General features: G+C 43.2%; 1 protein-coding gene across 4 annotated transcripts in view; it reads right to left on the reverse strand.

The window, feature by feature from the left end:
• Window positions 1–23,434, reverse strand: part of Slc22a23 (solute carrier family 22 member 23) — a 188,265-nt gene that overhangs the window by 113,309 nt on the left and 51,522 nt on the right. For all 4 annotated transcript variants that reach the window (XM_027409267.2, XM_035442910.1, XM_035442912.1 and 1 more), the window contains exons 2-3: window positions 13,400–13,503; window positions 6,891–7,045 (exon numbers count right to left, since the gene is read on the reverse strand). In XM_027409267.2, the coding sequence (XP_027265068.1) occupies window positions 6,891–7,045; window positions 13,400–13,503 (259 nt within the window). The remainder of the gene's footprint in view (window positions 1–6,890; window positions 7,046–13,399; window positions 13,504–23,434) is intronic.

Below are 23,434 nucleotides of genomic sequence, written 5' to 3' on the forward strand. Positions count from 1 at the left end.
AGCTGCCATGTGGGTGCTGGAAATCAAATCTGGATCCTCTGCAAGAGGAAAAGATGCTTTTAACCTCTAAGCTGTCACTCCAGCTCCTCCTCTTACTTTTTATATGAGTGTTGGGGATTTGGACACAGCTCCTCATGCTTGCACACGATTTCTTACCCAAGAAAAAGTCCAGTTAAAATAAAATCGTTTGTCAAAGGTATATGGTAAACTCTGACTCATAACCTTTGGGGGAAAAGGCCCTGCCAGAAGAGCTGGCCCACAGGGGACCAGGATTACAATTACAGCCCAGAAGGATGCAGGTAATACAGGAAGAGCCAGGTAGCAGACAAGAGGAGGATGAAGCAAAAAGAGACCCACCAAGCACATATTTTCATGGAACTTGCCTCCCCCAAATGCAAGGCAAATGTTTGCACTCCAGAGGCAGGCAACTACTTTCTCAACAGGCACTCTCCGTTCTCTTCATTCCATAGCTCAACAATCTCCATTCTCTTCATTCCTCATGTTTGCCACTCACTACGTGGAGCCATTTGGGGCAGTCATTCAAGTAAAGAGAAAAAAAAAAAAAGTACAGCAAACCCTTTGACTGAAATAAGTCCCTAAATTTTCAGCAACACAGACAAATACAGAAAATAGTACCAATTATAGGACTTCAGAAGAATATGTAGCATACGAATATGTAGTATAGTAAGAATACAAGTTTCATCCTGCTCAACGGATTAGAAATGATTTAACCTTTCCTTGAGAGTTTAAACTCATTTCTGTTATGTCAGGGCGGGGAGGGGGATGGGAGAGGGGGACACAGGGGGGAGAACGGGGGGGGAGGACGGGAGGGGGAGAGACGGGGGTGGGGGGACGGGGGGGGGAACGGGGGACAATGCCCCACCTAGAGCAAACTCCAGATTCCTTTCTAGTCTATCTAACCATTAAATCAAGACTTAGATTCTAATTTTGCAAAGTCATCAGTACCTTAGGCACTTTACTTTTGTTTCTTTTTTGATAATGTGTAAAATTCATTCAATTGTTTAGATTGCCTAGGCCTAAGGAGAGTTATTATAATGAGAATCCCAGTGAGAGAATATTTCAAGAAAATTATCATTGTTAGTTAAAAACAAAAAGTTACATAGTTACATTCACTAGATCGTCTCCAGGCAAGGTCTCTTCTCTCCAAAGGCAACATCCATGTTTCAAACCACAAAAGCAGAATTAGGGGAAGGGGAAGTGGGGAGTCCTTATCTGTCCTGCCAGCCAGCTCCCAACTCATGACATGGAGATGTATTATTAATTATGAAAGCTTGGCCGATCGCTTAGGCTTGTTTCTAACCAGCTCTTGTAACTTAAATTAACCCCTTTCCATTAATTCACATGCTGTCACCTAGCTCATGTTACCTCATCTCCTACATGTCATGTTTCCTCCCTGTCTCTTTGCAGCTCTGCCTTCTTCCTAGAATTCTCCCTGCCCCGAAAATCCTGCCTAGCTATTGGCCGTTCAGCTTTTTATTAAATCAATACAAGTGACACATCTTCATAGTGTACAAAAAGATTATTCCACAACAAAGGGGAGCTTTAATGACTAGAGAAACTTTAAAAAGGTACTTATGATAGTATGATTAAACAGTTAGCCCTGAAAAAACTATATAAAATTAACATTATACAGACTGGGCAAGTTATATGAGGGAATACATATGTAAATACATATAAATATCTATCCATCAATATGTGTAGATAGATATATATGCATGTAACAACAATTAATGAAAACAAATGCCAAGAACTTGAAAGATAACAAGGAAGAATATGAGGATTTGGAGAAAGGAAAGGGAAGGGGGGAGAAAAGATGGGAAATGGGAAGAAAAGGGGGAAATAAAAAACATAATAAAAAAATTAAAACACAGAAATAAATTGGGAAAAATATTTTTAAAAATGGGCCAGGGGTGTAGCTCAGTAGTAGCACTTTTTGCTAGAAGGTGCGAGGCCCTGGATCCCATCCCTAGCACTACAAAAACAAGTAAACCAACAAATAAACAAAAACAACAAATCCTACTACAGCCAACATCAAATCAACTTAAGAAAAACAAAGCAATAGTCTTAGCTCTATTATTATTATTATTATTATTATTATTATTATTATTATTATTATTTTCATTTAAAAGGGAATGTGTCCTGTTATTCTGCCTAGGCCAGTCTAAAATCCCTAGTCGCAAGCCATCCTCCTAACACAACTTCCTGAGTAGCTGTGGCTACGAGTGAATGCCACAGTAAAGACACTTGCTTTTAAGACAGTGCTGGACCACCTGGCCTGGGACATTAGGGTCTTAGTGGGAATGAGAGTCAGACTACAATCAGCTACTGCTATGAAAGCATCTCTTTAATCTTTGATGATTTTCATAAAGAGATGGGGAGATCTGATTTATAGCTCTTGTCTATGTCTTCTTAACAACTAAATCTAGTGTTCCACCATGTGTGAGTGAGTATGTATGAATGCAAACACGCTCACATCCATAGGTTAAAAAGAAAGATAATCAACCCTCCAATGTAGCCCAGGTGTGTTTAAGTGCCTGGGTGCCTCACAAAGTTCTCAGTGGCAGGCAGGTACCACTGTTGTGGTCCTGAGCAGGCATGGCCTGTTCTCTTGATAGCATTCACTCTGCTGCTGTTCAAATCTTCAGGAAGGTACCAGTAATCTCTATTTTATGTCTTAATTACACAACCATCTATCTAGTTGGCAACTTCAAGAAAACAAAAGTTTAAAAGGTAAAATATTTAACCACAGTGTACCTTAGAACAAAATCCAAAGCAGAAAAAAACAAAATCTTAGGCAGTCTTGCAAATAAAGCAGAAAACATCCATAAGTTATCAGTCTTCCTTCTTTCCTTCCTTCCTTCCTTCCTTCCTTCCTTCCTTCCTTCCTTCCTTCCTTCTTCTCTCCCTCCCTTCTTCCCTTCCTTTTTCTGTTCTTTTCTTTTTTTTCCAGGCAGTATTTCTCTATGTAACCTTGACTGTCCTGGAACTCACTCTGTAGACCAGGCTGGCCTCACACTCAAAGATTCACCTGCCTCAGCCTAGGATTAAAGGCATGCACCACCACCCAGTGGCAGCATTTCTTGAAATGAATAGCCTACACTCAAGGCAAACTACACAAGAAATCAAAATGGCAAAAATCATTGCTTTGCCAGTTCCTTTGCCAAACACCTGCAATATTAAAACAGGTCTGTTTTGACCAATGCCAGGCCTTCCCAACAGAGGCTTATAAAGGATATAAAAAGATTCTAGATGAAGGAGGAGGAAAAAAAAACATTAAAAATGTCACTTGCAAATAATTAATGCCCAGAAGTTTTACACTTGTCTTTGGAGCTAAGAACTACTTTACCCAATGGCCCAGCTTATCAGTAACTCCTCTAAGCTAAATTTACAGGTTTTTGCCTTGGGTATATGTTTCTTGTGTATAAAAAGCTAGCAAACTTGATAATTGGAAATTTATAGCTCCCTGCCCTGTTGACTGAGAGCACCTCTTAATATCTTGTCACCAGCTCATGTATTTCCTCAAGATGGCCCAGAGATTTGGAGAGCTGGGCCACCCTAGCCCAGCTACCCATGTCTACCCCAATCTCACCAATCTCACCTGTCAATTATGACTTCGGTTTCTTTTCTTTCTTTCTTTCTTTCTTTCTTTCTTTCTTTCTTTCTTTCTTTCTTTCTTTCTTTCTTTTTAATTCTCCATTGTCAGAGATGGCTTGTCTATCAACTCTTAACAAAATCTTGCTCATTTTCATCATTTAAATGGGTTCTCAAGTCATTGTTCATATCCTTTTGCTTCATTTTAGTTGTGCCATCTGAAATAATCTATTAGCTCATACAGGAGGCCACTGTGTAATACCTGGACGCTTTCATTGCAATGGCATGTGTCATGCACACATGATGTTTGGGTGTTATTCTCAACTTAAAAAAAACACGACTCATTAAAAAATATTGATTTAATTATCTCTCTCTCTCTCTCTCTCTCTCTCTCTTTGTGTGTGTGTGTGTGTGTGTGTGTGTGTGTGTGTGTGTGTGTGTGTGTTGTATGTGTATGCACGTGCGTGCAGGTAACTATGAAGACTAGAAGAGGGTGTTAGATTCCCTGGAGCTGCAGCTGCAGGTGGCTGTAGGCTGCCCAACATGAGTGCTGGAAACTAAGATCCAATCCTCTGAAGAGCAGTAAGCACTATTAACCACTGAGCCATCTCTCCAGCCCCAAACACAATCATTTCTAATAGCTCATTCCATTTCAGAAAAGAAATTGGCAGGCTGCTTATACAACGATATACAATAAGATAAATACTGAAGACAGAAAAGTGCACAAAGGAGAAACTAAACTAGATGAAACTAAGAGAGAGGACAGGATTTTAAGCTTGTGTTGTCAGTCCAACACAGGAATCACTTCCACCAGTTCTTGGAAGGTTCTGAACTACTGGCCCAATGTGGTCCACAGTCTGCTTCAGTGAATAAAGTTGTACGGCAACACAGCTGCAGCTATTCATTTACATATCATGCATATGCAGGCATAATTTCATGTTACAGTGACAGAACTAAGTAGCTGCAGCAGAGACCATATGGCCCACAATGCCTAAAATTTTTACTGTCTGGCTCTTTTCAGAACAAGGTGCAGATAGCCAGGATATATGATTCTCTACCTAGAAGACAGAAGCAAACCCACTTCCTAGACTAAGTATGGTCTTTGTATATACAGCAAATGCTATCTCCCCAACTCCTAAAATTCTTTTCAAGCTTAATAAACAAATAAACAAAAATAAAATGGTTTGTCAGAAGCCTGTGGTGAACTCTGACTCATATACTTAGCAGGAAAGGTTCTACTGGAAGAGATGGTCCATAGGGAACTGGGATTATAGCCCAGAGGGCTTGTACTACAGAAAGGCCCAGGTATCAGAGATGGGGGAGGGCAGGGCAAGAAAGAGGTCCACCACACACACATTCCCATGAAACTTGCCTCTCTCAAATTCAGTATAAATACATTGGTAACTTTCACAGGGTTAACAGCACAGTGACATATGTCACTACAAGTCAGTAAGTCTAAACAACAACATAGTTTGGTACCATCCACACGTGGGCCAGCTTAATCCAGGGATAGACTCAGAATTGGCAGGTGCCAGGCACATACATAGCCTTTCCCTGCCCTCCTTCCTCAGCTTTGGCTGATGGGGCTAATGAGTTTTCTTCTGCTGAAACCCAAGTACCTTTAGCAAATCACTATCACTTGATATGTAAGATAAAAGAAAAGGCCATCTTTGCTATATGGCAATTTCCCCTGAACTCTGCTGACCAGGGTGTGAGACTAGACTGAGGATATATGGTGTGCCACCTTCCTATAGCTTAGCCACTCTGTCTTGTCTACATGTAGTCATCTCCTTCAGAGGCAGTCCACAGGAAGGGTTAGGTTGCCAGGACCCTGTGACTAGAGCCTGGGAAAGACAGCTGCCTGGAGACATTGGATGACTTCAAGCATTGCTTGGAGTCCCTTCAGGAAACATTCCTCAGATCTGACCCACTACACAGACCAATGGTGGGTGAGGGCCACAGGGACACCATAGCCACTCTGAAGGTGTTAAAGCCAATGCCCAGATTGTCTCTTCAAAGAAAGAAAACTCCAGATGGTATCACCTAAACCAACTGCTTTGACACACATCTCAAAAGAACTCTGTATGACAAGTGCTCCAAAATAAAGACACGCCATAAGAGGTGACCCATAAGAAACGATATTTCAGCTCATTGTTAGAAGGGGATAGAGGAATATCCTGTGGCCTTTCCCATCCCCACTCCTTTCTTATGGGTGAAATATTATGCTATGAATTGATTGTGTTTCCGGTGGGGTAGAAATGTAGGCTATCTAAAGAAGTTTTTAATATGCAAATTGAGCCGGGTGGTGGTGGTTGATCTAAGCCTTTAATCCCAGCACTCCTGCAGGTACAGGCAGGTGGCTTTCGAGGTCAACCTGGACTACACAGTTCCAGGACAGCCAAGGCTACACAAAGAAACTTTGTCTCAGGAAAAAAAAAAAAAAAAGGCAATTGAAGAGAATTAGAACTATTTGCATTTATTACTCTAAAAGTCACTGCCTAATCAAGACCTAGCTCCTTCCTGTTATCAAAGATCAGGAAAACCAGAACCTTATCTGCCCAGTGACCCAACAGGTCTTTCCACAGGGTGACCAGAAGCACAAAACTAACAAGTAAAATGTCTACAGATTCTCCTTCTTTTGGGTGTGTGGTTGTCTTCCAGAGAATTAAATAGAGAGAAGTAAAACTTATCCATATGTGATAGCAGAGATCATATAGGAAACAAATATGGCAGAGCCCCTGAATGCTTTCTCCATCCTATTTCAAAAGATGAAACTGCCAAGTCTTGCCACCTAGTGTTCTAGTACTAAAGCTGACAATTCAAATCTAGACCACTTATAGTCACACCCAAAAAAATGTTAGAAAATGTGGACTTTGTATGGCCTCAAAGTAGAAGACAAGAACAAAAGACCTCAAGGAGCCCAGGCTAGCCACATGCAGTCCACGCAGAATAATTCTTCAGAATGCTCTGCTAGACCAGGACTGAGGTACCCAACAGTGCATTCTGAAGAGCACAGAACGTCAATATAGCAACTTCCAGAGAAACCAGCAGCCCCCATGTCAGCTTAAGCTGATCCCCACATCTCCAGACCATTATACAAACTTCCATTTTCCTTGATGCGGGCACTGAACCCCGGCTGGAAAGCTGTTTTGTAACCACAAAGGCTTCCAAGTGTGTGTTTCCCAAGTGCCACCACCCCAACAGCTAGGCCAGAACCTCTCAGGCAGCAACACTTGGGCTGATTTTCCTAGGGACTGGTCATGACGGTTCCTACTTACGTAATGCATACAAGGTGAGGATGACTCCGGCCAGGCAAAATCCTTCAAAGAACCTGAGTGTGCTGAACATTGTCACATTCACTGACAGTGCCACAGTCAGTCCAAAGATCAGAATGAAGATGATGGAAAACAGCAGCACAGGCCGCCGACCAACCCTGCATGTGGAGAGGGGAGAAGTCAGACATCCATGTTAAACAAGAGGGCAGTGCTAAGCACTGAAACCCAGCATCCAGTGAGTACTCAATATACGTTGAAGGAGCAGGGGCTAAGTGTCTTCATACTACCCATGCCCACTTCACTAGGTCATGGCTAGGGGCCCCTTGTGGGACACTAAGTCCATCCTCTTCTGGAACTGGGAGGGCACTGCTCAGACAGCTACGAGGAGAGAGAATTTTGTTGTGGCTGGATTACCGGGATTACCGATGCTGAGTCTCTGTGTATAAACAGGGATAGATAGCTCAAAGCAAGAGAACAAAATCAATAACTCCCCAAATACAAACCTTGACACGCCCATCATATAATGCCTTGAGAAACTGCTGACCTTTGGACTGGCCCAGAAGTCAACATGCACATGGAGGGAAAAGCTTCACTTCTATTCTCCAGTTGTTACCTTGGGGAAGTTATCTTGTTTCACAGGCAGCCTATTGGTCTAGGCCTATGGGTCTATGGGCCTATGGGCCTATAGGCCAGCTATAATTTGCTTTAGCTACATGACAACATGTAATTCTGAAGGGACCATGGGGATCACACACTAAGCCTGGACACTTTGGACTGTAAATAAATGCTATGGTGCCTTACAGGAGAACCTGCAGGAAAGAAAGGGCAGTGGCATGTCCTGCCCTTTCACAAACCACACCCAGAGCTAATTGGTGCATGATCAGTGGCCAGTAGGGGACAATATACTTGGGGGCAATCAGAGGGCAGATGGGGTAGTCTGTGGAAATTGAAAAACCACGAGTTCCCTTGTCCCCATACTAACCATTCACCTTTTTGAACTTGTTACAAGTAAAACCATGGCAACAGAGCTGCAGCAAACAAATTAATATTTAACACAACTAGTCTGGGCTAGAAGGATAGCTCACAGAGAAGGTGGGGGAAAGGGAGGAGAGGAAATGCAGGCCTGGTGCCTTTAGCACCACATAAGGTAGCTAAATGGCTTTAGTTGTCCTAGACATTTATGACAAGGCATTGACATACAAGTCAAAAGAGGGGGGAAAGAGCCAAAGAACAGACAGTAGAAGGGTGGCTGCCGGGGGCTGGGTGAGAACAGAGAATGTTTATGAGCACATTTCACAGTCTCTGCAAGGACAATGGAAATGACTTAAACTCAAAATGGGCAAAGGACCTAACTCTGCAAACACATTCAAAACCATTGAATTGTGCACACTAAAGGGCATGTTTTATACATATGTAAATGCTGCCCACTTCAAGCTCATTTTAAAGATAAAGTGCTGCAAGGCCTACCCTGTCTCCAATAATTTTAATTTATATAACATGTAATATAAAATATAGCAAAATATGCAAAGATATTAAAATATATAGCACAGTAATATATAATAGTTTTAAATATAAAATACAACATGTATACTATAAATACAAACTACTTTCTAAGAGCCCACCTACTTCTTTCAGTCTTTTTGATTTGGGGCTATGTGGCCAAGGCTATGAGTCTATAGCAATGAGAAGCCTTTGTGTTTGTGCCAGGGACACAAAGTCCTTACCAGGAAAGCTCTTACCAGGTGTTTTGGTCCGTACCCAGCTCACTTGCAGAAGTACATTTAAAGCATGGCTAACTTTTCCTCTTAAAAGGAAGGAGAGTATACAAATATCTAACCTGTTTTTAATTCCCTGTACCTACTTCACCTGTGAATGGGGCTATGGGATCCGTTTCACTTCATAGAGGGGCATGATGGGTCTAGCCTGAATCTCCAAGCTAAATGTTTCAACTTTTAGCCTTTCTGCACTTCTTGCTGTTGTTTGATATTGTCTTCCTATGTAGTCCGGTCTGGCTAATCTAGAACTCTCTGTATAGGCCAGGTTGGCCTCAAACTGGCAATCCTCCTACCTCCCAACCCCCCAAGTCCTCAGATCTCAGGTGCATGCTACCACGCCCACTGCTTCCTGATGTTCAACCCTGTTTCATCCTGTTTTGATTTTGTCTTAGGAAAGATGCTTGATTTTTTACTTTAAATCTTGTAAAGCACCTTCTATATACCTCCTATCCAAATAGTTACTTAAATCAGTAAATCACCTATCAATCAGTGGGGGCTGTGAGGGCCCGAGTGGTCTCTGCAGTCAGAACAAACACCTTAGTTTTGCATCCAGGTTCCTATCACATCATTTCTAAGTTATGTGATCTTGGGAACATCTGTACTTTCTTCACTGGTACCTATGGAGTTTGTGTGGAAATTGTGCCAGCAACTCAGCGACCATTTACCACAACACTACATGCTAGTTACATGCCTCATATGAACCGGTTCCCCACAGTGGGATCATAGGTGAATGACAGCACAGGGCTCATGGCCCTATCTCAGAATCTAGCTTTTTCTTCTTCTTCTTCTTCTTCTTCTTCTTCTTCTTCTTCTTCTTCTTCTTCTTCTTCTTCTTCTTCTTCTTCTTCTTCTTCTTCTTTCAGGGCAAAAGGGACTCTGAAAATGGGATTACAGCTAAGGACCTCAAATAAGGTGATTTTCCAAGGAGGGTAGCATGAAAGAACTTGACTCCATTTCACTGGTTCTGAAAATGGAGGAAGGGGCCATGAACCCAGAACACAGGTGGCTACTGGGGGCTAGAATAGACAAAGAAATGACTGTCCCCTGAGCTTCCAGGAAGGAGCTCTGCCCTGGTGGTGGCCTAGTTTTATCCCAGTGACACCCATATTTGGTTTATGAACTGTAAGATGATTAATTTGTGATGAAGCCACCGAGCATGTAATAGTGACAGCAGTCACGGAGAACTGATACCGGGTCTCCAAACAGACATCCCACTCCAATGAAGTAAATAGAGGAGACTGTAATTCAGGGGTTATTTATAAAAGATGGGGCAACTGGCAGAGAACCTGTAGGACAATATCCACTTTGAAGTTTCTATCAGTGGGGATGAGGGGCTGGGAGCAGACAGTCAGTCAGGCACTATATAGAGGGGACCTGGTTGGTGCCCCTTGAAGTTTTGCAGAGGCCAATGCCTGGGCTAGCCCCTCTTTCCTGTGACTCTTCAGCTTGTATATCCCCAACTATGCTTTCATTCCACCTATTATGTTGTGACAAACACAGGCCATCCTTCAATAGAGCCCTGTCTCACACATAGCTCAACTAACATGTTTTCTAAACAAAAATTTGGGTTGAAAATGAAGCTAGATTTTTCTTTTCAGAATATTTTATTACTTTAAATATTGTATGTGTGTTTGTACTGTGAGAGTGAGTATGTGGTATAGGTGTGTGTAGCGCTTGTGATTTGTTGGGGTCAGAGGAGGATGTCTGATATTTGGCTCTATCATTCTCTACCATATTCCCTTGTAACAGGGCCCTTCGCTGTCTTGGGGTTTCCATAGCTGTGATGAAACATTATCACCAAAGAAACTTGGGGAGGAAAGGGTTTATTCAGTTTATGTTTCCCCATCACTGTTCATCATGGAAGGTAGTCAGGGCAGGAACACAAGCAGAACAAGATTCTGGAGGCAGGAGATGATGCAGAAGCCTTGGAGGAGTTCTGCTTACTAGCTTGTTCCTTGTAGCTTGCTCAGCCTGCTTTCTTACAGAACCCAGGAGCACTAGCCCAAGGTTGGTACCACCCACAATGGGAAGGCCCCTCCAGCAGCAATCACTAATTAAGAAAATGTCCTACAGGCTTGCCTACAGCCCAATCTTACAGAGGGATTTTCTCAATTGAGGCTCCCTCCTCTCTGATGGCTCTAGCTTATGTCCATTTGACATAAATCTAGCCAGTACACTCCCTTAACTTGGGAATAGGCCAGCAGTCAGCAAGCCCCTAAATCCTCCTGTCTCTGTCTCAATAGCTCTGGAATTAGGTGCATGTGGCCATGTCTACTTTTTTTATCTGGGTACTGGGGATTCAAACTCAGGGTCTCACACTTACATAGCAAGTGCTCTAACAGACTGAGTCATCCCCGAAGATCCAAAACTCTTTAAGGCAAGCAGCCTACCACTTAAACGTCTGTATACTCTGACTGGAATTTTAGAAAGCTTACCCTATAACTTGATCAACTTCTTCCTGCAGCCCTGAAACTGAAGCTGCTGTGAAATATGGAGTTCCCTCAAATGGGGTGATTTCAAAGCAAGGCTTAAACAGAGAGTAAAATACACCCCCTAAAAGACAGGAGGGGTGTGAAGAAAATTAACTGAAATGGAAGGCCAGTCAAACTCTCCCAAAGTTACTGCTCAAACATGTGTGATGATTCCCTAGGACATCCCTACTTGTTTGTTCAACCTAGCCCCAAGGAAAGCCATTGTAAAGAACTGGGTTTGTGCCATCAGACTCTAGGCACTGTGAGCAAGACCAGAACTCTTAAGTCTTTTGTTCCCAGGCCCAGGCCTGGAGAGTGATCAAGGAGGCCACTGGTTATGCATGTGCAAGAAAAAGCCTGACACAATGTACACTTCCACAGACAGATTCTTTCCCACTGTAGAAGTCACTTGTGGAATCAGGACACTACAAGTGCTAGTCTGCATTTCTCAGAAAGGAGGGCCATGGATCATATCACTTCTAATATCTGTCAGTGAAGTTCCCTGGGAAGCAGTACCTGCCATATGCTGAAAAGCTAGCAAGCCAAGCATCTGGTTAAATGAAACCTTACTTTCCATCCTCAAAAGCTAGACCGCTCCTAGCACAGGCCTGCAGAGGTCACTGATGGTTTCATGCTGAACACAGGAAATGTGTCCATATGAATTCAGCCCTAGAAATGGTGACTTGGCAGATTCTGGGCTCACAGGAAATCACATTGTATGTTCACACAAATAGACACTAGTTAGAGGAAGGAGATTTCCACCACTTAAAGTGGCCTGAAAACTCTCTGTAGCCATTCCACTACACACACACACACACACACACACACACACACACACACACACACACACACACTCAGTCTGTCCCTTAGCATTCCTGACATTCCTATGTCAATAGGCCTGAGACATGCTGATTCACACACAAAAAAAGATTATTGTAAAAAGAGTGGCATAGGAAACAGCCATCCCACATCTTTGTCCTTGGGCAATCCCTGACATTATGCAATTGTCTTCCCTCTTGGACACAGCACCATAGTGCTCTTGTGACCAGGGAATGCCCTAAACAAAAGTGCTGTGCCATGTTGTTAGTGAAGCAGTTCTGGGCCCTGTGGTGTGGTTGTCAAGTCCTGAATGCAGCTTGTAGCTGAGTGGACTTGGGGATTGACTTAAACTTCTGGGCTCTGGTTTTTCAGCAATAACAATTAAGGAACGGGATCTGACCTTGCCTAGTACACTATGATCAGTAAGCAATGGGCTCTTTTTTTAAAAAAAAATATTTATTTTGATGTGTATAGGTGTTTTTCCTGTATGCATGTCTATCCGTGGTGCCCTCAGAGTTGAGAAGAGGCTCACCATGTGGGTGCTAGGAATTGAACCTGGGTGCTCTGGGAGAGTAGCAAATGCTCTTTACCACTAAGCCATCTCTCTAGCCCCTAAGCAGCAGGTTCTAATGATGTTGTTACCATTATTATCACTCACTCAGCTTCTGCCTTCTCCTGGTCCTCTTCATCATTTATTTCCTCCTGAACCATGCACTTTGATCTGGAAATCCATCCCTCTTTATCCACCTAAAACACATTCCATCTCATTTCTGATTGCTACCCTTCCCTTGTCCGCAATGCCTATCCCATTACCCAAATGCCATTAGGTTCTACGGTCCTCCTCACCATTGGCACCATGAAGGCAGCTCCTGGCTAAGCCAACAACTGTCTCTAAAATGTGCGTGATACTTTAAGGTGTTAATCCAGACTGACATCTATTTCCATTCGTAAGGTGAAGGGTCTCCAACTCCTTCCCCATTTTTTTTTTAGTCTTTTGGAGAGGGAGTTTCATTCTGTTGCTCAGGCTGGCAGTCTGGCCTCACTGTGTTCAAGAAATCCTCAGCCTCAGTCCCCAGTAGCAGAGACCACAGGTGTAGGCCCCTTCACCCAACTCTCCATTTTTAAAAATGTATTTTGTGCACCCACCCACTTGGTGCCCAGCTGTGTATTTCCATGCTCCTGCCAACTAAGCATAAATTATCAGAATTAAATGGAGCTGCAGGCTGGTCTTGAATGAATTTAGATCCCCTTTCCTCTTTGTCTGTCATGTGTAGTGATCAATTCGTTTTTGCCTCTCCATTTTCCAAGTGGCAGCTTCTATTCTGCCATCACTGGCAAGCAGAGCAAAGGCACAGTGACCCTGTGTTAACACTGACCACTCCTCCTTAGCTAGCAAAGGTGTGTTGTGCCTTCCAAAGGCCCATGTGTCAGGTGCGTTGGTACTCACCAGTCAGCAATGCATCCAGTTATTAGGTAGCCAAAGATTAATCCAACCAGCAAGGAGAATTTAGCGATATGGACCTTCCAGGCATTATCACACACAAGATCCCACTAGAGAGGGGCAAACAGAAGGTAAATCAGAGAGACGCATACATACAACTAGTCTTGCTCAATCACAAGGACAATATAATAACCTTATGGCATTGTTATTGGGGCCATAACACATGTGACACTAAGGATATCTTCATTAGACTGCTGAAAATCCAATGGAAACTCTAATTTGCCCACAAAATGAAATGTGGTGCTTTAATCTAAACAGATTATCTACATCTGCAAGGAGTGGTGCATGAAATCTTAGGGCCATGTGTGCCTTCTGTCCCAAAGACCACAGGAAACTGAGGGAGAGGAGAATGGCCTGAGAAATGGGTGATACCCTGGTGTCCAGAGTCTCTCACACCTCACAGAGTTGCTGCAATCCAAAGTGATGGGAAAGCCTGGCCAACTTCCCTTACAGGATGCTATAAGAACACAAGGAAATGAAAGGCAACATTTGCATTTCACCCCATTATACCATCTAAACTGCAGTCTCAAAAAGAAAAGGAGGAGATCTTGTTCCTTTCCCCTTCTCCAGGGGACCATGTATGTCTCTCTTAGGGTCCTCCTTGTTTACCAGACTCTCTGGCAGCCTGATTGGAGCATGGGGGGAGGGGAGAGGGAACTAGGAGAATGAGAAGGGGAGAAGAGGAGGGGTGAGGAAGACATGATGGGGCAGGGAGGTTGAGTTGGGGGAAGAACAGAAGAGAGCAAGATAAGAGATAATATAATAGAGGGAGACACTATAAGTTTAAGGAGAAATCAGACACTAGGGAAATGTCTGGAGAGCTACAAAGATGACACCAACTAACAATCTAAGCAACATAGGAGAAGCTACCTTAAATGCCCTCCCCTGATAATGAGATTGATGACTATTTCATATGTCATTCTATAGCCTTCATCCAACAGCTGGTGGAAGTAGAAGCAGACACCCACAGCTAAACCTTGAACTGAACTGAAATCCAGATGCAGAGAAAGAGGACTGATGAGCAAAGGGGTCCATACCAAGCTGGTGAAACCCACAGAAACCGCTGACCTGAACAAGGGAAAACTCTTGGTCCCCAGACTGATAGCTGGGAAACCAGCATGGGACTGATCTAGAACCCCTGAATGTGGGTGTCAGTGAGGAGACCTTGGAAATCTATGGGGCCTCTTGTAGTGGATCAGTACTTATCGCTATCATAGGAATGGACTTTAGGAGCCCATCCCACAAAGAGGGATACTCTCTGAGCCTAGACACAAGGGGGTTGGCCTAGGCCCTATCCCCAAGAATATGACAGACTTTGAAGACCCCCCCTATGGAAGGATCACACTTCCTGGGGAGCAGAAAGGGTATGGGATGGGTAGGATGTTAGTTGGGGGAGGGGGAGGAGTGGAGGAGGGGAGAGAGAGGGACCTGGGATTGACATGTAAAATAATTTTCTTTCTAATAAAAAAAATGCACTCAAAAAAAAGAAAAAAAAAGAAAAGGAGTTAACAGTGAATGCTGGGCTATGAACTTATTATATTCTCATTTTTTTCTTATAAATACTCTGGTGAATTATGTTATAGGGCTAACTGGAGTCTCAAACTTAGTCAATTTTGTGAAGTAAAGTTTTATTATTTAATTGGAAAAATGAAAATGATCCACAGGGATGGGGGGATCACTTACTCTATAAATTATATGTTTTCAGACCCATGTGAGCATCTGCCATGAGCTTGAATCTGGAACCCACATAAAACTAGGTACGGTAATGTAATCCCAGAGCTCCTATAGCAAGATGGGAGGTGGAGATGGAAACTCCTGCAAGCTTGAGGACCAGACCATCTGACATTCACAGTGATGAAGAACAAAGAGACCCTCTCTCAAACAACATAGAAGGGGAGGACTAGCTCCTGAGGCTGTCCTCTGACCTTCACAAGTGTTACAGCATGTATGAATGCTTATACACAAACATTCATGCACATACAAAGGGAGATTGGATGGATGGATAGATAGATAGATAGATAGATAGATAGATAGATAGATAGATAGTCACACAGACAGATCTTCAATTATTATCTTTCCTATTTACCAAAGTGAAAAAGGACTGAGGCTCTAAAACAGTTTACCTCTAGGTCAGAAGGGCAAACGAACAGGGAGTGACTGACTGCCTGGTGCAATGAGGATGCATCCTTGCTGTTTTGTGTTGCCATCATCCACCCTCAGTGGCAGAGAAGCCCTTCTGGCTAATGTTACAGCTTGGAGCTTTTGACCCAGGTCAAAGGAGGTACAAAGGTGGTGGGGTATCAATCCCAGCTGGAAATTTTCCACTATGGGAAAATACAGGAATGTTAGAATAAGAGGGATGCTGGAGGCAGTCAGGAAGGCTGAGGGTAAGGGGTGGAAGCTGTGGGGCCGCAACCTGAACTGGGTGCTGCTTCTTAGGCATTCCTTCCTTTGATCTGCCTATAGGGAGAGTGTAATGCCAAGGATTCTGGTACCCTCAGGTCTGACCATTTCCAAACTGCTGGAGCATCCAGTGGAGGCCAAGGATGACAACTATAGGTCTAGGCTTCAGTGGAATTTGGAAATGACTATCTGTATCAGCAGCTGCCAAGGAAAGAACCTGGCCTAGACAGAGATGGAAAAGGCCAATTATCACTGCTCTGACATCTGCCCAGGACTCCTTGGGGTACTTGATTGTCCATGCTCCATGGCAGGATCCAGAGACCAACTTACTCCTTCCTCTACTGGGCTGGCTGCAGATGGTCTGAATCAGAGCTTAGGAGGGAAGGCAAGAGGATCAAGCACAAGACACACAAAGGCCAAGAAGGATGTTTAGGGGCTTGGAGTCTAGGTGTAGTCATGTATCTGGGGAGGAGGGCTGGTGGCTGCTAGGAATGTCACCTGGGCAGTCAGATGCAGGCATTCTCAAATGCTACAGAACCACAGGGATTCCCTCACCTGGGAGCTGGCAGGAAGTGCAGATTAAGGAAAGTCCAGGAGTGGGGGCTGACAAGCTATCCAGGTAAGCCTGAGTCACATGGACCAACTGTCCTGCTTCTGAGAACCACCATAAGAGCCTACCCTGCCTTTCCATGCCACACGGAGGAACCCAGGAGATCCCTCCCAGGCTTCAATCGCCTCCCAAGAAGGAAGTCACTAACACCCCGTGAAACACACATCACTTGTAAGTGAACTATGAGCTCCAAGACAGCATAAGTGGGTTCTGGAGCCAGCCTGGGATGCCAACATTCATTGATGTTTCTAGAAGAAAAATTTAATAATAAGTAACTTCCTAATGCCAGGAAGGCAGATTTGGCCTTAAAACACAACTTATAGCTTTGCCATGAACAATGCATTGTGTGCATTCTGTTTTCCCAGCTCCATTTAAACATTCTGGGAGAGGCAGCACCTATGCCAATTCATCTCCCAGCTACCCCACACCTGCATAGACTTTGGCCTGGCATATTCTTGGCAAGCACTAAGCTGCCCTGACCCAGGTTGCTGCCTGGGAGAAACACACCAGCTGCCGCCTCTTTCATTCACTCTACTTTTAACTGCCTTCACATCTCCGCAAGACTCCCCATTGAGGAGTTTACTCAAGGTTAAATGATGCAAAAGAGTACATTACACTTATACTAAATGGCTAGGAGACAGAAGCCTTTAATAAAAACATCCAAGGAGATAGAGAGAATAGCTGGAACAGTTGCCAACTCAGTCACCTGAGCAATTCCTACACCCGGCCTGGGGCAGCCACGACCCAATTAGTTGCCACCTAATAAGTTGTTCAGTAGTCACCTCAACATGACCCCTGTCAATTAACAATGCCAGAGTGGAAAATTATTAGGACTTGGAGGAAGACTGAACCACTCACACTGTCAATAAGGAAAGGAAGCCTAGCTGGCATCAATGAACTCTGTGAGGACTCACCCACCCTGGGCGCGGGGCAGGGAATCCAGGGCAAGGCAGCCACCTGTGCCCTACAGCTTCCTCAGCTGGATACATACCTGAGTCAACAAGCAAGGCACCTGAGAGTACCCAGCATGCTTAGCAAGATAAGGGTTACTCATGCCTAGGGATCCACCTACGACCAACACCTATGCCATTCTGAGGCCCACCCTGAGGCACATTCCATTGGGCTTGGGTGATGGGGGAGGAGAGTGGCAGGTAGGCGGGAGGAGGGATGGAAATGAGGTAAATCTAAGGAGCTAGCTCTTTTGTTTATCTTCTACAAAAAAAAAAAAATGTACCAGGCACTTGAAGTGCGTCCTCACTTTAAAATCCACTTTGGTGGATTTTAAAAAATCCACCAAAGGATGCGGAAGCTTTGTAATTAATTACCTGGCTCTTAAATTTGTTCTATTGCTATAGATAAGATCATGGCAATTGGTTACTCAGGAAATTAAACTGTTTTTAAGATTTAAAAATGAAATCCTCTGTCTAGAGCAGTGTTGTAAAAGTCTACAGACAGGATTTAATGAGTTTGGCAAGCTCTCCTTCTCCCTCTCCCCTCCCTCCAATCAATCACCAATACCAGTGGAACAGTGGAAACCTTTCAAATACATCATGAATGTCTCTGGTGTTCAACTGTGGCTATGGCTGTCCTAATTTTTAGGGGTGAGGGAGATGCTCCCTGGACAGCCAAGATGGCAGAGGCCTCCTCCTCATTTATATTCCTGTAGTGCAGGCTACAAGACTGAAAACATTACTTCTGGACCCTTACAGAGGTTTTGAATGTGATTTAGGATCTGCTAATCAGATCCACACAACAAAAACTCTCCATGCTACTTAGTTCTGATCTCAGGGCTAACTTGACTTGATAAAAAACAAGTGGTTGGGGTGGGGTGGGGAAAGTTCTGCAATGCTGGTCAGATCTTGTAGGGGAATGGGTGGTCTTGGGACCTACAACTGGGATGGTAGCTTTACAAGAGTGTGATCCTGGGGCCAGTGGCTAGGACAGTGACTTCCTAATGTCAAGGTTCCAAATGAAACACTGGGCAGGCTGGGAATAAGGGCTATGCTGAGAATCCTTCTGGAGCTCTGGCTTGTGCTCTAGGAACTTAAGAGACACTGTTGCCCTGCATTCAATACCTGTTTCCTGCAATACCCACAGCAGTGCCTGATACTTGTAAACTGAGCCCCTTCCTTGTAAGAGTTCCTAAGGAAGGTGTGAACCAAACCTCCACTCTCCAGAAACAGTACAGTCTGGCCTTGACTCCACCTCCTAGAAACCATCCCCTAGAGAACAAAGCAGAACAGCCTCCTAATGAAGCAAGTTAACCCTCCATCAGCAGGTTTAACAGGATCCTAAAAGCTCCAAGCCGCAGCCCATTCCACCATCCCTCTCTCCCTTATCTGCCACCATACTCACTTCAGAAGCATCCTACAATACTCCAGGGAACTCTGGCCCCAGACTTAAGGGCAGGAGCAATGATTCTACACATCTCATACTCTAGTTAGTTGCTATGTGTTCTGTTCAAAAGCTTAATTAAAGAATTTAAAAGAGATGAAAAATTTTGGTAGGCTGCTTTTGTACCCATAGATTTAAAGGACAGACTACAAGAAATAGAAGGTGTATCATTTTAAGGGACTTATCAAATTTCTCGACTCGTTAGAGTAGAGAATAGTCATCAAGAAAACTAATTCTAATTCACAATTCTAAAGAAGATGGGAAAATGGGACATAGAGAAAACAATTTTCAGGAATAAGGAATTCTCTAGTGAAATTTATAAGAAGAACCTTTGAAAGGCTGGAAGAAGACAGGTAGTTACTATCTGGCTGTAGAGACTGACTGTCTGCAATAAAAACTAATGGGAGAAATTACCTAGGGAAATGACAGGATGGGCCTGGAGAGATGGCTCAGCGGGTACAAGCATTGGCTGCTCTAGCAGAGGACCAGGGTTCAGTTCCCAGCACCCATGCAGCAGCTCACAATGGTCTGTAACTTCAGTTCTAGGAGACTCATTGCCTCTTCTGACCTCCACAGACACCAGACATACATGTGGTTACATACATACATACATATATACATACATACATGCAAGCAAACACTCATACACATAAAATAAAAACAAATCTCTTTAAAAGACTACTATATGTTTTAAATTTAATTGTTACTACTTCATTACTAACATTAGGTAGTTAAAATTTCTATGCACCAAAAATATCATAAACAAAATTAGATAACCATATTTGTAAAACTATATTCACAAGTCTCACACCTAACTATCAGCTATTTTCCCCTGGTTTTATTTTCCTAGCAATATAGGCTAACATTCTACATAAAACTGTATATGAACCCCCCCAGACATTTGACAAAATATGGGGTATAAATGGGTTGAAAAATACTCAGGAAATGTTTGATTCTGCTAATGAAAATCTAAACTCTGTGTGTGTGTGTGTGTGTGTGTGTATGCACGCATGTGTATGCACGCATGTGTGTTTAATTTTCTAAAGATGAAAGAGAGACAAAGATGTCCAGAGTTGCCCAAGGTAACTTTTTTCCAAGTAAATAATCAAAGATGTCCAGAGAGGTCCCTATACAATGACATCACCAGTTGTAACTTACAAGGGCAAGACACAAGTTCCTGAGAAAAGGCCCCAGGGAACCTTGAGGCCAAAATTCTGCTTTCAAAAACGAACAAAAGCTTTCATTATGTGTTACAGTGTCAGAATGAAAAGAAGTGAGGACAAAAGCTGGTGTGCACAGGGAAAAGGAGGCACCCAAAGTATCAAGGTCAGAACAGGGCCTGGGAGACGGCTAGACAGGCGAAGGTGCTCACTGCTAAGTCTGACTGCCTGAACTTGATTCCTGGTGGAAAGATCTCCAAAGGCCTCTGTTGTACATACACTGAGTACAGATGTACATACACAACATACACACAGCACACATGCACACATGCACACAACACACATGCATATACCACACTCATGCACAGACACATGGAATTTATAAAAAAAAAATGTGAGAATAGAATGGAAACTGAGTTTTATTTTCTAGTTTATACTATTCTTATGTTCCCTGAAGTTACCATGATTAACTGTGAACTGTAAAATGGGAAGAAAAAGTGGTGACATGGGTAAGATAAAAATCATTAAAAAAAAAAAAACTCAAACCAACAAAAGAAAACATATTTCTTTCACTTTTTCAAGGATCTATATTTTCATGCAATCTAAAATTAGAGGGAGAGTATGAAGTTCAGTTGGCAGGATGCTTGCCTGGTATGCACAAATCTCTGTGTTCTATCCCGACAAGGGAGAAAACCAGGTGTGGTGGGACATGTCTGTCATCTCAGGTGAAGTCAGGAGAATCACAAGTTCAAGGTCATCCTCAGGCTACACATGGTGTTTAAGGCTAGCATAGAATATATGAGACCCTATCCCAGTCAATAAGTAAATGAACAAATAATACATTTAGAAGAAGTTTGTTTTGAGAAGGTTTGGTTGTCAACTGGAATTTTTTTTAAAAAAATAGAGAAAATAGTGGAACATGCCTGAAGTCCCAGCTACTCAATGGCTGAAGGAGGAAGTTATCATGAAGCCAAGAGTTCAAGGATAGCCTGGGGTAACACACCACACTGTTGTTGCAAAGCAAGCAAACTTTTTTTTTTTTTTTTTTTTTTTTGTTTTTTTGAGACAGGGTTTCTCTGTGTAGCTTTGGAGCCTATCCTGGTACTCGCTCTGGAGACCAGGCTGGCCTGGAACTCACAGAGATCCACCTGTCTCTGCCTCCCAAATGCTAGGATTAAAGGTGTGCACCATCAACGCCAGGTGAGCAAGCAAACATTTTAAAAGAAGTTTTGCAGCAGGGCATAGTGGTGCATTCCTTTAATCCCTGCACATGGAAGGCACAAACAAGTCAATGTTTGTGAGTTCCAGGCCAGTCAAGGCTACAAGTGAGAACTTGTCTCCAAACAGGGTTGGGGAGCTAGAGAGATAGCTCAGCTGTTAAGAGAACTGGCTGCTGTTTTAGAGGACTCAGGTTCAATTCCCAGCAACCACATTGTAGCTCACAACAATCTGTAACTCTAGTTCCCGGAGCCCTGACACCTTCTGACCTCCACACATGCAACACAGACATACATGCAGGCAAAATACTCATACACAGAAAATAAATGTATTGTTTGTTCTTATAAAAGCAGCAGCTTGCAAGAAACTTCATGGCCTGATGTCAAGCCATGAAATTTACTTCTGTGGTATTTTTGTTTGTTTGTTTGGATTGTTTTGTTTTTGATGAATGTAAGTTTTCCCAGAGTTCCATCTCTTAGGATGGAGACCCACATGTGAGCTTGTTGCCATTAGTGGACCACACACAGGGTGTTGCCAGCCACTGTGCCAGCTGCCTGTTGGGAGCCTAAGCACAGTCAGTTGAGATACAAGGAAATATTTCAGGATGATACCACAAAGAAGACAAAATGGCTTCAAATTCCAATGGTTTAAATGAAACAAAATCCCCAGCTGGGCTGCAGGAATGTAGAGAAATAGGGGATGGTCACTTTCCCCCTCCAAAGCTTTTCAGAGCCTCCCAGGAACCGGTGTGTTTATACATGATGGGTGTGCTGTGCTGTGCTGTGCTGTGCTGTGCTGTGCTGTGCTGTGCTGTGCTGTGCTGCTTTTAAAGCAGAATTAGGAATGGTAAGAACATACACGCATATACATATGTGCACACAACAGCAGTACACACAGACATGTGAAGATTAGTCACATAAGGACGAAAGAAATAGTCTCCACAAGCCAGACTGAAGGAGTGTGTGAGCTACAGTTAGCTTCTCCACATGTAGTCAGCCAAGGCCACAATTTTTAGTATTTCTATTCTAGTAGTATATAGAGTCTTTTTTTTTTTCTTAAAAGACTTCATCAAAATTCAGGATATACTGCCTAATTTGAAAAGCCTCAAACTCTCTTCATTTTTGCCTCTAAACTCATCCTCCAGTTTCAGGAGGCCTGCTGTCAACAGTAGCCAACGCAAGTGCCAATTAGGGTTGGCATGCTAGTGAACTTCCTAAAATGACATCATCAACATCCTTGCCAGGTACTCTGGGGAAATTTTTTTTTTTAAGTTTTGTCTCCAGTTTTTGTTAATTGCTACTGCAGTTGCTCTTGTCTTTACTTTTCCCCTTTAATCTACTGCCAAAATAAACAAACAAACAAATAAATAGATAACTACAGCTTATTGGAGGAAACAACAGAAAAAAAAATGGATTGCAAGCTTGTCTGGGCCAAAGGAACAATTGTACCACTCCTAGGAACCTCCACTCCAGCTCTGCTTTTTCTTTTTTCAGAAGACCCACCCCAAAGCCACAGCATTAAAGCTAGTTAGGGTTCTCAAACATTCTGTAGCTCTGTTTATGACTAACAGCGTAATTTTTCAATCCATTCAAACCCAGGCCATGCTTCACCTCTTTTTCTAAATGGCATTCCTGGGGGTTGCTTCTCTGCTTTTACAGCAGCTCTCTGGAGCAGCAGAAGAGCAGGAGAGATGCTTCATTTACCAAAGCTGGGGCTTCCTTGGTTTTCACTGAACTGGATCGTTTCTCACAGTGCTGGAGACGGAGGCTTCCCAGCAAGCTTTACAAGGGAGACAGAAAAATGATCACCTGGCTGCACTATCATTTCAGCTGATGAAGGATTATTCTGAAAAAAAAACAAATCCAGGGAGTCACTTTATCTTTTCCATAGAAATACTATGTGGTGTGGCTCTAAGGGGAGGTCTGTGCTGTGGAATAGTTCTATTCTCTTGACAGAAATCCCTATGTCATTTGGGGCAGGGGGGAGTTCAACAGATATCCACAAGACAGCAGAAACTGCTATTAAGCAATGCCTCCTATTAACCAAACTTTAATGAATCTTGCCGTGATTTTTGATGTGTATTTTATTAAGGACCATCACCTCTAAGAAGGGAAGGGAATTAAGAGCCAACTGTATAAAGAGACCAGACAAGAAGGCATGGGCAAGAACCCAGCTGTAAGCCTCAAGACAAATCAA

The sequence above is a fragment of the Cricetulus griseus genome, chromosome 3 (assembly GCF_003668045.3).
Source record: "Cricetulus griseus strain 17A/GY chromosome 3, alternate assembly CriGri-PICRH-1.0, whole genome shotgun sequence".
Taxonomy (NCBI): domain Eukaryota; kingdom Metazoa; phylum Chordata; class Mammalia; order Rodentia; family Cricetidae; genus Cricetulus; species Cricetulus griseus.